Raw genomic sequence first — 13,519 nt, 5'->3', positions numbered from 1 at the left:
ATGTACAATTCCATCAGCGCATTTGATAGCATTTAAAATGCTGAATGAGATTTTCTTCGCCTGCTATTTATATAAATGCATGTGAACCTACCTTCTGAATACTTTTCACTTCTATCTGATCTTTCTATGCAGCTGAGTGAAGAGAGAGCCTGTATTTAACCTGAAATGTCAGAATGAAAACTATGGTTTGACTTCACATCATTTATTGGTGGATTATATCCACAAATTTGGTTCTTCATGTGGTTATTATGACTTCAGATAAGAATACTAACACTAATCTCTAGACTTCAGTCCACAGTGTAGGGAAGAGGAGTTACCAGCTGAGAAGTTCTGACATGGTTGCTTATGTAGAGTGGTATCAATTAAAAGATATTTTGTGCTTCATTTATAGGGATAAATAGGTCTTCCTACATAAAACTGAATGTATTAATCTTGGCTTAGAATGGCTCTTAGAGTAATACTTAAAGTTAGAGAGAAAGAAAAACTGTAATACTCTTTGGTGAAAAGGAAAACCTATAAATTAATTGGATTCAGAAAATAAAATTTTGAAAATAGTTAAAAAAAAAAAAAGAAGAAGAAAGGAAAAAATGGGGCACTCTGTAGGCCACTAAAAACTTCATGGCTGTATTTTCACCCTGTCTCCTTTCCAAAAACCTAAGCAATAATGCTTAGGCTACTTTGGAACATAATCAAAGCTACCTGGTATAGAACCAAAAAGTCATTGTGTCAGTATTTTTATGTAGACATTATTCAAATTTAGGGACATTGGAACTAGGTGATCTTTGATGTCCATTCCAACCCTAACAATTCCATGATTCTATGGTCTGAGATCTGTCTAAACACATAATAAGAAGGACACAGGGTCTCCAAAGCTGGATAACTGCAGCTAAAGAACATAGAAGTAGGAATACTTTAGGAAATCTGTCACACCATGTAACCCATACTTGTGTGGTTTAAAAATCTTAAGCTTTTGTGAGAATTTGTAGGGAGATGTGAAGATTAGATTAAAATTGAATTGAATTGAATTGAATTGAATTGAATTAACCAGGTTGGAAAAGATCTTTGAGATCACTGAGTCCAACCTATTATCCGATACTATCTAATCGACTAAACCATGGCACCAAGCGCCCCATCCAGTCTCTTCCTAAACACCTCCAGTGATGCTGACTCCACCTCCTCCCTGGGCAGCCCATTCTAATGGCCAATCACTCTATCTATGAAGAACTTCTTTGTAACATCCAGCCTAAACCTCCCTTGGTACAGCTTGAGACTGTGTCCTCTTGTTTTGCTGCTGGCTGCCTGGGAGAAGAGGCCAACTCCCACCTGTCTACAACCTCCCTTCAGGTAGTTGTAGACAGCAATAAGGTCTGCCCTGAGCCTCCTCTTCTCCAGGCTAAGCAACCCCAGCTCCCTCAGCCTCTCCTCATAGGGCTTGTGCCCCAAACCCCTCACAAGCTTTGTTGCCCTTCTCTGGAGAATGATGAGATTAGTAATTAAAGCAATAACATTAGTTCTTGCTGTTACATACATACATGGGTTTTGTTCTGGGTTTACACAGCCTGCTCTCACAAGCCCCCCTCCCCACACAGATGGGAGGACAAGTAACGCAAAAAAAACCTCTGGGCTGAGACAAGCAATTTAATGAGCTCAGTCTATTTAATTACCTCAAGTCTAATTGCAGAAAAATGCAGCAAAAGCCGAAGCAGCAACAGAAGCCTGTGATAAAACGGTTCACCCACCCAAGCATGCAGCAGCCAGCACAGTGGAAGAAACCAGCAACCCAATCCTGGAAACCAGAAGCAGTACCTGGAAATGGAAGCCATTCATGTTACAATCCAAACTTCCAAGTCCCATGACACTTTGCTCCAGCCAGCACTTCAATTTTGAAGCTGGCATGATGTCAGCATGGTGTTGAATATATTCATCAGCAGATTCAACTCAACCCATGACATTATCCATGCCTTATTCTATACAATCTCCATCATGCCCAGCAGCAGCTAACATCACACAACATACATGATACACCATTCACTGTCCATTTTCACTCAAAATGGGAACACTTTGCAGTATTCAGAAGACTTCTCACTGCAGATGCTTTGGAGCTCCAATCTGTTCTGCTACTGTGGTGGGTTGAAAATTCCCCCCAACATTAAATTTGCTAGACCAGCTCAGTTGGAAGCAAATGAAGCTGTATTTACAAGCAAAACTACAATCTATGATGGAATGCTGTTCACAGACGATGAATGAATACAGACGACACAGACGACAATGAATATGTACAAAATATACAGTATTTACATATGTGTACAAGTATTTACAATTCATCAAAGTACACTGTGTGTCTGTATCTACTAAAGATTTACTCTCTTGTGGGTTTAACTTGCCAAGCTATCTGATCCACACAGTCCAATTGACTGATTGGAGGCAGGGTCCCTCTAATTCTGACTGGAATCACTTGTGCCTTGTGATGATGCCTTGAAAATCCCTTCTGGAGGATCAAGAGCCATATCAGTTGTTTTGCTCTTCTTAAACAATTTCCCACTCAAAACTGAGGCGCTGTTTTTACAGGAAGAATTTCCTTGTAATTCACAGACATGTGCAGCTAAGACTGAAGTGTGTTTTAGAGATGTACTTCATTTGAAGAGCAATTGGAGGAGACAATGGTCTCCACCTTGAAAATATTTCTTTTGCGGTCTGCTCTATCTGGATGCTAAGCTGGTTGTAATAGCATTGGTTAATTCACATCTGGGACAGATGTGAAGAACAGGAAGTAGAGATGAAATGCAATACAAATGCTCTCTCTGCTAACTTGTGAAAAAGAAGAAAATAGTAAACTCCAAAAGAAAGCACTGAAAGCTGTTTTCCTAGATTATTGGTCCACAAATTTAGAGGTTTATGTTCCTGGGGACGTGGTCTTTCCATATCCAGTCTGTAGCCCAGGCAATTTCAGATAGGAAAAAAGTGATATGTGAAACATACCTGCTGTAAAAAAAAAGTGGGAAAGCAACATAAGCAAATAGATGTTAGCAAGCCTCTTTAGTTTTGGCTGCTCGTTCACTACATTGGTTAATTGTTTGTATTTTTGTAAAATGCTTTAAAGATTACTTATAGACAGAAAACAGATTTACTCCATTGTGGTTAAAAGCAATCCTTGGAACAGAACCCAAAGATAAACAGATCTTTACCCAGAAAGAATGCTGAGATAAAATAATTTTTAAAATACATTAAAAGAAAACAGGCAGTTTTATTGCAGTATTTCTGGGAAGACAACAGAACTTCAGTGATGTGCTGAGCTGGGTTATAGTCCTGCAATTTTTGCTCATGAGCACCGAAGAAACTGTGACTTCTGGCAGAGAGTTGTTTCATCCTCTCATGTTACTGAGTATATTTTCAGGTCCAGACAGTGGAATGCACTGCAAAATGGCTAAAATGTATTAAATGCCTTTTAAGTGACATATTTACATGGAAGATTGATAAACTGCTATTGCACAGCAGAGGGGCTTTGTATGCTGAGTAATGGCCCCTGCAATTTCAGATGAGAAAGAAGTGATCTGTGAAACACAAATTTCAGTGCACCATAAAAAAGTATGAAAGGTGCATAACAACATTTACTGCTGATCATTGATAATTCTGGTAAATTACTTTTAAATAATTTGATATGTTTAAGGTTCACAAGCTGGAAAGGCTTCTGAAGCAGAATACTAAACATACAATGGTCGATGCAGAGCAACAGAATTCTCAACAGTTTGTGAGAAAAACCTCTGGAAGTGTAATGGCAAGCCAAAAGCAAATTCATTGGAGGTTGCCTGTTTCGCTTTAGTGAAAGTTAAAGCTGAAAATTGTAACCCTGAATCACTCTGATGACAGGATGTTCTTCCTAGCAGAGACCTGTATTGTGTGAAGCTCTAATCTTCTTTTCCCTTCCATACTGCTCTTTTCCTCCTGGGATTGTTTTTATTTGTTTATCTGGATAGCTAAAAGAAGCAGATTGAAGACAACTGTCTTCAAATTTTCTACATGAATAGAGATGTTAAATATCAGCCTGTGAGTTGTTCTGTCTTGAATATTATTGCTGTTTTCTCTATTGGGTAGAAGTTCTCTGCAGACTGTTACAATCTTAGTAATAACTGCATCCCATCAAGAACAGACAAACTTTGTTGCTCCCTCTCAGAACATGATAACTGGTTTTGAGAAATGCAATTTCCAGAAGTATTCATTGAATTGTATCACAATTCACCTCTTGCAGCTGGTGATACTCCTGCCGATGAAATATGCAGGAGTTCAAGAAAAAGCTTTGTAATCAAGTGTGTAGCAGGTTAAAACATTCTAGCAAGTTATCATGTCTATTTCCCCCAACACAGAAGGGAGGGACAAGTAACACACCAAAAAAAAAAAAAAGAAAAAGCCCTCCAGGTTGAGGTAAAGAGTTGAGATTAAACAGAGGTTTACTGAGTAAATGAGATAATAATAATAATACAATGCACAATTACCTGAGCCCGTTTTCAGAAAAAGCACAACAGAAAGCAGCAACAAGCAGAAGCAAGTGAGCTAAAAAAAAAGCAAGCCAGGGAGCTACTCCCCCCATCCCTCCCTATCTACTGCCATCCCAGCAGAAGGAAGCCAACACCCAAAACCCAGATCCCAAAAGCATCAACTGGAACAGGAAGCCTCTCATGTTAAAATATGAGCTTCAAATCCCATAATACTTTGCTCCAGCCAGCACTTTCACTTTGAAGCTGGCATGAGGCAGGATGATTTTGAATAGCAGCCACAAACATTCAACTTAACCCATGAGAAAAAGGGCTAGAGACACTTTCTTATTTGAAATAATTAACGTAGTGCCCATGGCAACTCTATTGTGCCTTACACATGCTAGGTATAACTTCAGTCACTGTTATGTAAGTTCTGTAAGAAAATTGAAGAACTGGTGAGAAAGTCTTTCTAATGATTTTTTCCTACTGAAAATAAAAGCTTATAAATAGCCTTATAATAAGAAAAACCTTCTCTTTAAGAGAAGAAATATTAGTAATAGTGATTGATATTATAACTTAGACTCTAAATGTAACCATGAATTCCAAAATTAGCAAAAGATCCATTGTAGCACAGCTGTTTTAAGCACCCAGAGCAATGCTTCCAGGACAAGACGTAAGCAGGCGAAAACATTTATGACGTTATACAATAAAGTCATCTAGTCTATCAGAAGGCACATGTGTCACATCTCAATTAGTCATTTTCTACTGACATGCATGTAATTAAGGCATACAATAGGTCAAAATAATAAAACAATGTTTTAACACATCCAACCAAACTCTGCCGAGTTTCCCTCTTTCAGTTACAAGGTGTTCACATTCCCCTCAGAGTCAAAGACAAAACATGCCTTTCTCTAATTCAAGCAAAAGCAAATCTTCCCTGTAGTATTCTAAAGCTATACAAAAATAAACCTTCTCCTACAAGGATCCTGTCCTGTCCTTTAAATTTATCTGGAAACACAGAAAGTAACATACTTATTCCATTAATAGGGAATAATGTTTTATTTTTCAGTTCCCCCTGCAATTACCCTGCTACAGAAAACCTTTAATGCCACTGCAGATCGAGGAGAGGCATTAACTTTGTTCTGCAGAGCCACTGGATCACCTCCACCTGAAATCAGTTGGTATAGGTAAGTTCAGTTAAGGTCTGCTCTTTGAAGCCTGTTGTTGTACTGTGTCACAGTTTTCTATCACAGTCAATTAAGCTGTGCAATCTTAATTTCTGCACAGAAGTTTAAGAACATTTACTGTCTATTTCTGTTCTAAAGCTGTATTCAGCATTAAACGAATAAACTCAGACAAATTCAATTGCACTCAGGTCACCAGCAGGTTGAGTATATGTAAAACATATCTAAAATACCACATTGACATGATTTCTTCATATTTGAATGGAAACAAAGAAAACTGAAGTAATGAGCCCATATCTCAAAAATAGACCCAAATAAGTAAAAGGAAACTGGGATTGTTTAGTCTTGCAAAGAGGAGGCTGAGTGGTGGGTGTTACTTTGGCAGCTGGCTGTTGGTCTCTTCTGTGTAGTAATTAACAACAGGATGAGAGAAAATTTCCTCAAGCTGCACCAGGAGAGGTTTAGACTGGATATTGTGAAAAATTTCTTTACTGAAGGAGCGTTCAGGCATTGGAACAGGTTGCCCAGGGAGGTGATAGATTCACCATCCCTGAAGGTGTTAAAAAAACATGTAGACATGGCACATGCTTTAATGGCCATGGTGGTATCGGTTTGATTTTTGGACTTGATGATCTTAGAGATTTTTTCCAACTGCAAGAGAGGTGGGCAAGGTGTGGGCAGAGATGAAGCTTCAGTGGGCTATAAACACCCTGATTTAAACTGATCATAGGGTCAGATCACAGGGAACACCCTCCAGAACTGAGCCATCCCCAAGGCAGTTTGGCAGAGATGCAGAGATCAGTGTATGGGGAATTTTATTTTTTAACCCCTGAAGCCAGCATACATGTGGCAAGCACAGCAAGCCCCCCTCGCCAAGACAGCCACTCTCACAGGAGAGGCAGGCAGAGCATTGGTAGAGCCATAACCTCAGCAGGCTATTTAAACACACTGAGCACTATTTGCTGGATGGCCTGTTCAGCCAGTCAGTCACAGTCCAGGATGTTCCTCCGGTGTATTGATGATAACTTCTTGATGCTAATGGTGGATGAGCCAATTAGGAGAGGAGTGCTGCTGGATCTTGTACTCACTAAAAAGGAGGGTCTCACTGAAGCATTGAAAGTTGAGGACAGACTTTGCTGCAGGGACCATGAGGTGATGGAGTTCAGAAACTTGTGTGGTAGGAACAGAATACGAAGCAGGATCACAACCCTGTACTTCATCAGGGCCAACTTTGACCTGGGGGAAATCCCATGGGACAGGGAACTAGAACGTTAAGGGGCCAAAGATAATTGGTTAATATTCAAGGATTGCTTCTTCCAAGCTCAAGATCAGAGCTTCCCAATGGGTAGGAAGTCAAAAAAGGAGCAAGGAGACCTGCATGGTTAATCAGGGAACTGCTGGGCAAACTCAGGTGGAAGAAGACAGATTGTGGAAGGAGGGGCTGGCCACTTGGAATGTGCTGCCCAGGGAGGTGGTGGAGTCACCGTCTCTGGAGGTGTTCAAGAAGGGATTGGACATGGCACTTGAAACCATGGTTTAGTTAGCCATGAGGTGTTGGGTGATAGGTTGGACTTGATGATCTCTGAGGTCTTGTCCAACCTTATTGATTCTATGATTCTGATCACTGTAACAGGATGTTATGATTGATATCCAAACAGGGGAAAAAAGATGGGAGAAGCTATATTATTTTTTTCTAAAGAAAGGAAACTTGACACAAATATATCAAGATAAAGACCTTAATTTTTCAGACTATTTCAGACATTTGTTCTTTAAAAATTAGACTAAGCATAGGAAAAGTAGATCAACACAATCTTTCTTCATTTTGATAAAAAGCTAGAAAGCATTTTCAGTTGTAGGAAAGTCTATCAGAAATGATTTCTCCGATATTAATACACTTGTCATAAATTGAGAACCTAATTGAAACCATTTATCAGAACTGACGTCCAAGGAGTTATAGTCCTAATTTCATCCTGTTCAGAGTATTTTTTTGATGTTGAATGTAAATTGATATTAAACTCAGGTTTATGTAAGTGTTTATTTTTTAATAAACAAGTGAAATTGCACCTTGAATTTGATTAAGTGCTAATGCTGATTTTGGAAGGATTAGAACTGTTAGTTACAGCAATTATAGGAATCATAGAGTCAGTTTTATTCCCAATGATACAATTTATCAGTGTGTGTACAGTAATTTTATTTAATTTACCTCAGATTAGTGTGTAATGAAGTAACTTATTGGAAATTTGTTTTCTGAATACGTAGGTAGGCTAAGGAATAAAAGTCTAGAGCAATGCAAACTACTGACTGTCAGAAAGATGCTGGAGCAAAGAGTAGTTTCAAGCTTTAAACTCTTTAAGACAGTAGCTAATGTGTCCAGAGGAGGGCAACAAAGCTGGTGAGGGGTTTTGAGCACAAGCCCTATGAGGAGAGGCTGAGGGAGCTGGGGTTGCTTAGCCTGGAGAAGAGGAGGCTCAGGGGAGACCTCATTGCTGTCTACAACTACCTCAAGGGAGGTTGTAGCCAAGTGGAGGTTGGTCTCTTCTCCCAGGCAACCAGCACCAGAACAAAAGGATATAGTCTCAAGCTGCACCAGGGGAGGTTTAGGCTGGATGTTAGGAAGAAGTTCTTCACAGAAAGAGTGATTAGCCATTGGAATGGGCTGCCCAGGGAGGTGGTGGAGTCACCATCACTGGAGGTGTTTAAGAAAAGACTTGATGGGGTGCTTGGTGCCATGGTTTAGTTGATTAGATAGTGTTGGATGATATGTTGGACGCAATGATCTTGAAGGTCTCTTCCAACCTGGTTTAGTATAGTCTAGCCCTATTCTATTCTATTCTATTCTGTTCTATTCTATTGCAATGTGGCAAAACATTTTGCTGTTTATATCAGCCCTTGTTTTTTCTGGGTGCTGACATTATTTAAGACTTTGTCAAATTTAAATGGAAGGGCAAGAAGAAAGGTCAGGAAGGTTTAAATTGCTGCTGTATTTAATATGCATATATACTGTGTTGATATTTCATGGACTGAGAAGATATATTTCTTTCACCACTTAACTGAGATCTCTTTTGACTCTGCTATCACGTTATTGTAAAACATAACCTTCAGAAAAGCAATACCCTCACTGAATGAAATTAGCCAGGACTGAAAGATAAAGAGCTAAATGTACAGGTCAGGAACTGGAAATCTTTACTCATGTGAATAGTCCTACTGAAAACATCATGATCATTCACATCCATGGAGATCATTTACACTGATAAAGTTAAGATGGATCAATCCTCTTATCTTTACTGACAGGATTTAGAATTATCTGACAAAAGAAATAATCCTCTTTTAATGCGGTAGTCATGTTTTCCTGTCTCATATATCAGCGTCAATCTGAATTTCTCCTGCTCACTGGAGGGTCCAGAGAAATGGTCATAATTTCATTTCTGCTTAGAAATTATCATGGATACATGTTATTTTTATAACAGACGTTTGGAAACTGTTTCTGACCTTGAATATAGACTTTTGTGTCCTAAGAGACTATTTTTATGATGAAACCACCTATGTGGAAAATTTGACCTTTTCTGTTCTGCAACGCAATCTCTATGGTTCGCTTAGAAAAGGAGGAGAAAAAGTATCACAATAGCATCCTGAAGAGGACAGCAAAATGGACTAAAGTTATTTAAAAACATGTTACTGAAATGCCAGCTATGTAGATGCCAGGGGATCCTATTAACAGATGTTAATGTTGCCAAGAAAGAAGTAGTGTTACTGCTTTTAGGGAAAATGGTATTTTGGAAAATATGAAATACATATATTTAATAGCATTATGTGAGGAGAAAATGCAAATTATTCTTTTGAAGTCTTGAAATATAACTAGATGTCCTAAACTAGCCAAGGAGAATAGAATGGAGTATTTCAATGATGAAGATTGGTTTCATTTTACAAATAGCTTGTTTTTAAGAAGTTGGCATTGTTAGAGGCATTATCAATCCTTATGAAAATCAGGGAGTGCTTGTGAAAAGGGGCTGCTGAGGATTCCACAGAAATAAGATCAAAAGAGTCCTACAGCAAAGTAGGCAGAAAGAGAATAAAATAAAAAGGGGGTGGGGGTGGGTGCTCTTATCCCAAGCACCCAGCACCAGAACAAGAGGACACAGTCTCAAGCTGCACAAGGGGAAGTTTAGGCTCAAGGTGAGGAGAAAGTTCTTCACAGAGAGAGTTGTTAGCCATTGGAATGTGCTGCATAGGGAGTCACCATCCCTGGAGGTGTTCAAGAGGGGATTGGACGTGGCACTTGGTGCAATGGTTTAGTAGTCATGAGGTGTTGGGTGACAGGTTGAACTTGATGATCTTTGAGGTCTCTTCCAACCTTATTGATTCTATCATTCTATGAAAAAGGAAAAAAAAAGCTAAACCAGTATTCTTGAAAAAGAAGCTCTTCTGATAACTGTGTATGTCAAGCTGCTCAAATGGACAGGTCAAGCCTCAATTAGCCCTCAGGTTTATTATTTCTATGCCATCTGGTCAGAACTTATTGTAACATCTAGAGACATGCCTGCTTATGAAGTTGTGACTAGCCATCAACAACTGAGAGGAAATAATTTGGAAGGGTTCTTTATCTGCCAGTAGGCTCTATGTGTTTGCAATTCAAAATATTGTTTATAAGTCTCTGCTTTGTTACTAAGGTGAACTGCAAGAGTAATACTTTGAAAATATGCTTTTAAATGTTTGTCACATGCAGCTATGTATTTGACTACCTGATTTCCTTCTATCCTTTGAGCATAACTGTATGTTAGAGTTTTATTCACAAGCAATTTTCCAACATTAAGTCAATACTGAGCCTTTTAGAATACAGGTATTAGAGTATTTTTGACACAGATATATTTTAGAAACTAGCAATAAAATTTTTAATCTGGGGTCCTGAACATCAAAATTCAGTTCTGAGTGGTTTGGTTGTGCCTAAAATGCGATCCTGGAGAACAGTTTTTGTCATGTTAAAATCAAACCCCTTCTGTGCATACTGAAAATTCATGCCACATGAGTTAATGTGGCTTTGAGGACAGCGTAATAGCAGTCTCCTCCCTCAAAGATTATTTTCCACACAAAGATGCTTCCGTAGCACATTGTAACGGAGTTTTGAACTTACTGGTTGATTTATATGTTGTTCTTATTTTTACAGGAATGGTAAAGTTATTGAGGAAAATGAAAAATACATGCTGAGAGGAAGCAATACAGAACTAACAATAAGGGATATAAAAAACATGGATGCGGGGCCTTATATCTGTAGTGCTAAAAACAAAGCAGGAACCGATAAAAAGCAGACCTTTCTTCAAGTTTTTGGTAAGTACTGCGTAGCATGTCCCATCCTTCCTTTTTGAAATATGAACAGTGGGGAACTGAGGTGGTAATTCACAATTTTCAGTGGAGCAGTATTCATGGAAGGTATCTACTGTTGCAGCAAACCACTCCGTATAATTTTACAGCTTTTTCCTCCCTGTTGGCTACTTTAACCTTTAGACCCAAATTTAATTTTGAAAAGGCTATCTTCAGCATTTGCTTTTCTGCTATTCAGATGAAGTACAGTGACATGTTAAATTGTTAAGTCACTCTGCTTTTTGTTTAAAAGTTGGCTGCTTGCAAGAAAATGAAGAAGAGAAAGAGGAGAACATTCTGATGGAACAAAAAAGCAGTGTCTTTCCTTTTTAAGTAGATACTATGCAGAGGTGTTCCTGGTGTTTTTACTTTGTTTTTCTTTCTTGATTTTTGTTTTTTAAGTGCATAATTGCAAATGTAGTCACAAAAATATCATTTGATCTGAGAGTCAAAGGATAAAAGTAATGACATGAAAACTTACTTCTCTTTCTATGCTCTGCCACACAATCAGTGCTCATTATTCCCTACTTTACATAGAACTGGTAATGTCTTTGAAGGTTTGTATAGCTGTAGCATAGTGAGAGCAGGCATCTAGGCCTGCTCTGTGAAAATGTGGAAAACCTCACTCAGAATCATTATACAGGATCAAGGCTGTAGCTTACTTATGAAAACCCTGCAAAAGAGCAATGTGGTGTTTTGTTTTGTTTTGCTTTGCTGTGCTTTGCTTTGTTTTGCTTTGCTTTGCTTTTGTTTTGTTTTGTGTTGTTTTGTTTGTAGAGAGAATGACCATTTATATTTGAACAGCTAAAGCATGTACTTGGGACCACAGGAAGTTAATTTTTACATCCCATATAAAACTAGCAGTAATTTATACAAAGTGAAACAAGTCTAACAGGAGAAGGTAATCTGATCATTTGCCCTGGAAGAGCAAAGCTGTTGGGTTGGATAATACTGTGAACTGGGAGCCTGAGGCTGAAGCCACGGTGTCAGGTGAATAGGTTAGCTGTGTCTGTGTGAATTCTATTGTCTTTTCTGTCTGAGAAACTCTTCATAGCCCTACATGCTGTGATGTCTCCAGTGCTCCAAAGCAGAGCTCTGTTTTAAGTACTTGTCCCTGCTTGGTATCTAACTTTTTGTTATCTTGTTCACCCATGCTATTCAGTTTTGTTGTTATCTTTGATTATTTTTGAGAAGTAGTAAGTCATATACATGTGTGTCAATGTGTTTAGATGCATGTTAATTAGCATTTTGAATTATGAAATGGCATTTTTCAAGCTATGGGTTGTTACAGCTATTATGTCATTATAAAGTAACATAATAACAAGTGGTTTACTTAAGAGCTTTTAAGAAAATTCTGTACCTTAAGGTACAGAATTCTGTACCTTAAGGCCTTCATACATTGCCTTACTTTCTGAGACCTGAACATTCATTTCTTCATCATTCCTTCCCCAGAGTGATGGAAGTAATGTAGTTCACCTTATAGTAAAAATATCTAATCAGGCTAAATGAAACAAAATTAGGTTTAAGTAAAGAGATATTCCTGCTTTAAAAGAATAGTGCTTGTGTTCATTGGATACCTGTTATATTGTCATTTTGTTCTTTAGTTGCTCATTTCCACTCCTTAGTCAATCAAATGCCCAATGCTGCTATTCAGTAATGCAGAAACAGTTGAAATTTTCAACAAGTTTCCAGGATTTACATTCCAAGATCCTGTTTTTTTCATTTGTTTTGTATTTGCTAGGATACATCAAGCAAATAGGAATTCACTTTAATAATGTCCTCATCAATTTAGAAAGAACAGTTAAAGAACTGGAGGAAGAGTGGAGCAACTTTCTCAGTATTTCTGTCGATAATAGTCTTGCCTTACTGAAGTAAATGCTGCTATTTGCATGTACAAAAATGTTTTAATAGTGTTTAGCGTCAAAAATGTTGCAATCAAGTTGACAGTGTAAAAACTTCTAGTCAGTGGCAAGTTATGAGTGGTGACCTACAAAACTGAGGCAGCTAAATAAGATCCCCAACATGAGCCCTCTTCTTCCTAGCAATGACTGTCAGCTAGATATATTTGATGATTAATCTGCGCTTATTCCGTTAAATGTCAGCTACTCACGACTAAAATGTCACGCTAAAACTTTTTCTCTTGTAGTGCTCCATCTGAATGAGGACTAAGGAAATTTACTATATAAGGCTAAGATTAAAAATTTCAAAGGATTAGTTATATATTTTAGAACATGCATCATACTGAGTCAGTCATATTGTTCGTTCTGGCAGAAATAATGCAATTGCAAATGATGCAAATTTCTGACATAAAATAATATTTATGATACTATTTGGATGCCTTTTATTTCTTTTATGAGTGGCACATCTGACACAGCTTTTTCCTGATCTCCAGATGTTGTGTTATAGAAAAGGAAAGGACAGATAATACTGTAGCCAGGAGGCAGGGATAGTGAAATAAAGTACCTGACTGCCACAGAAAATATTTCATAGGTTTTGGATGATCCTGAA

The 13,519-nt window shown here is 38.2% G+C and overlaps 1 protein-coding gene across 1 annotated transcript in view; it reads left to right on the top strand.

Moving 5' to 3' along the window:
- The window catches only part of NCAM2 (neural cell adhesion molecule 2), a 198,250-nt gene that overhangs the window by 97,409 nt on the left and 87,322 nt on the right, over positions 1-13,519 (top strand). Inside the window, exons 6-7 of the mRNA XM_054165884.1 lie at positions 5,542-5,659; positions 10,818-10,978. Coding sequence (XP_054021859.1) covers positions 5,542-5,659; positions 10,818-10,978 — 279 coding nt within the window. The remainder of the gene's footprint in view (positions 1-5,541; positions 5,660-10,817; positions 10,979-13,519) is intronic.

Source organism: Dryobates pubescens, chromosome 12 (assembly GCF_014839835.1).
Source record: "Dryobates pubescens isolate bDryPub1 chromosome 12, bDryPub1.pri, whole genome shotgun sequence".
Taxonomy (NCBI): Eukaryota; Metazoa; Chordata; class Aves; order Piciformes; family Picidae; genus Dryobates; species Dryobates pubescens.
This window is presented reverse-complemented; position numbering and strand designations above follow the sequence as displayed.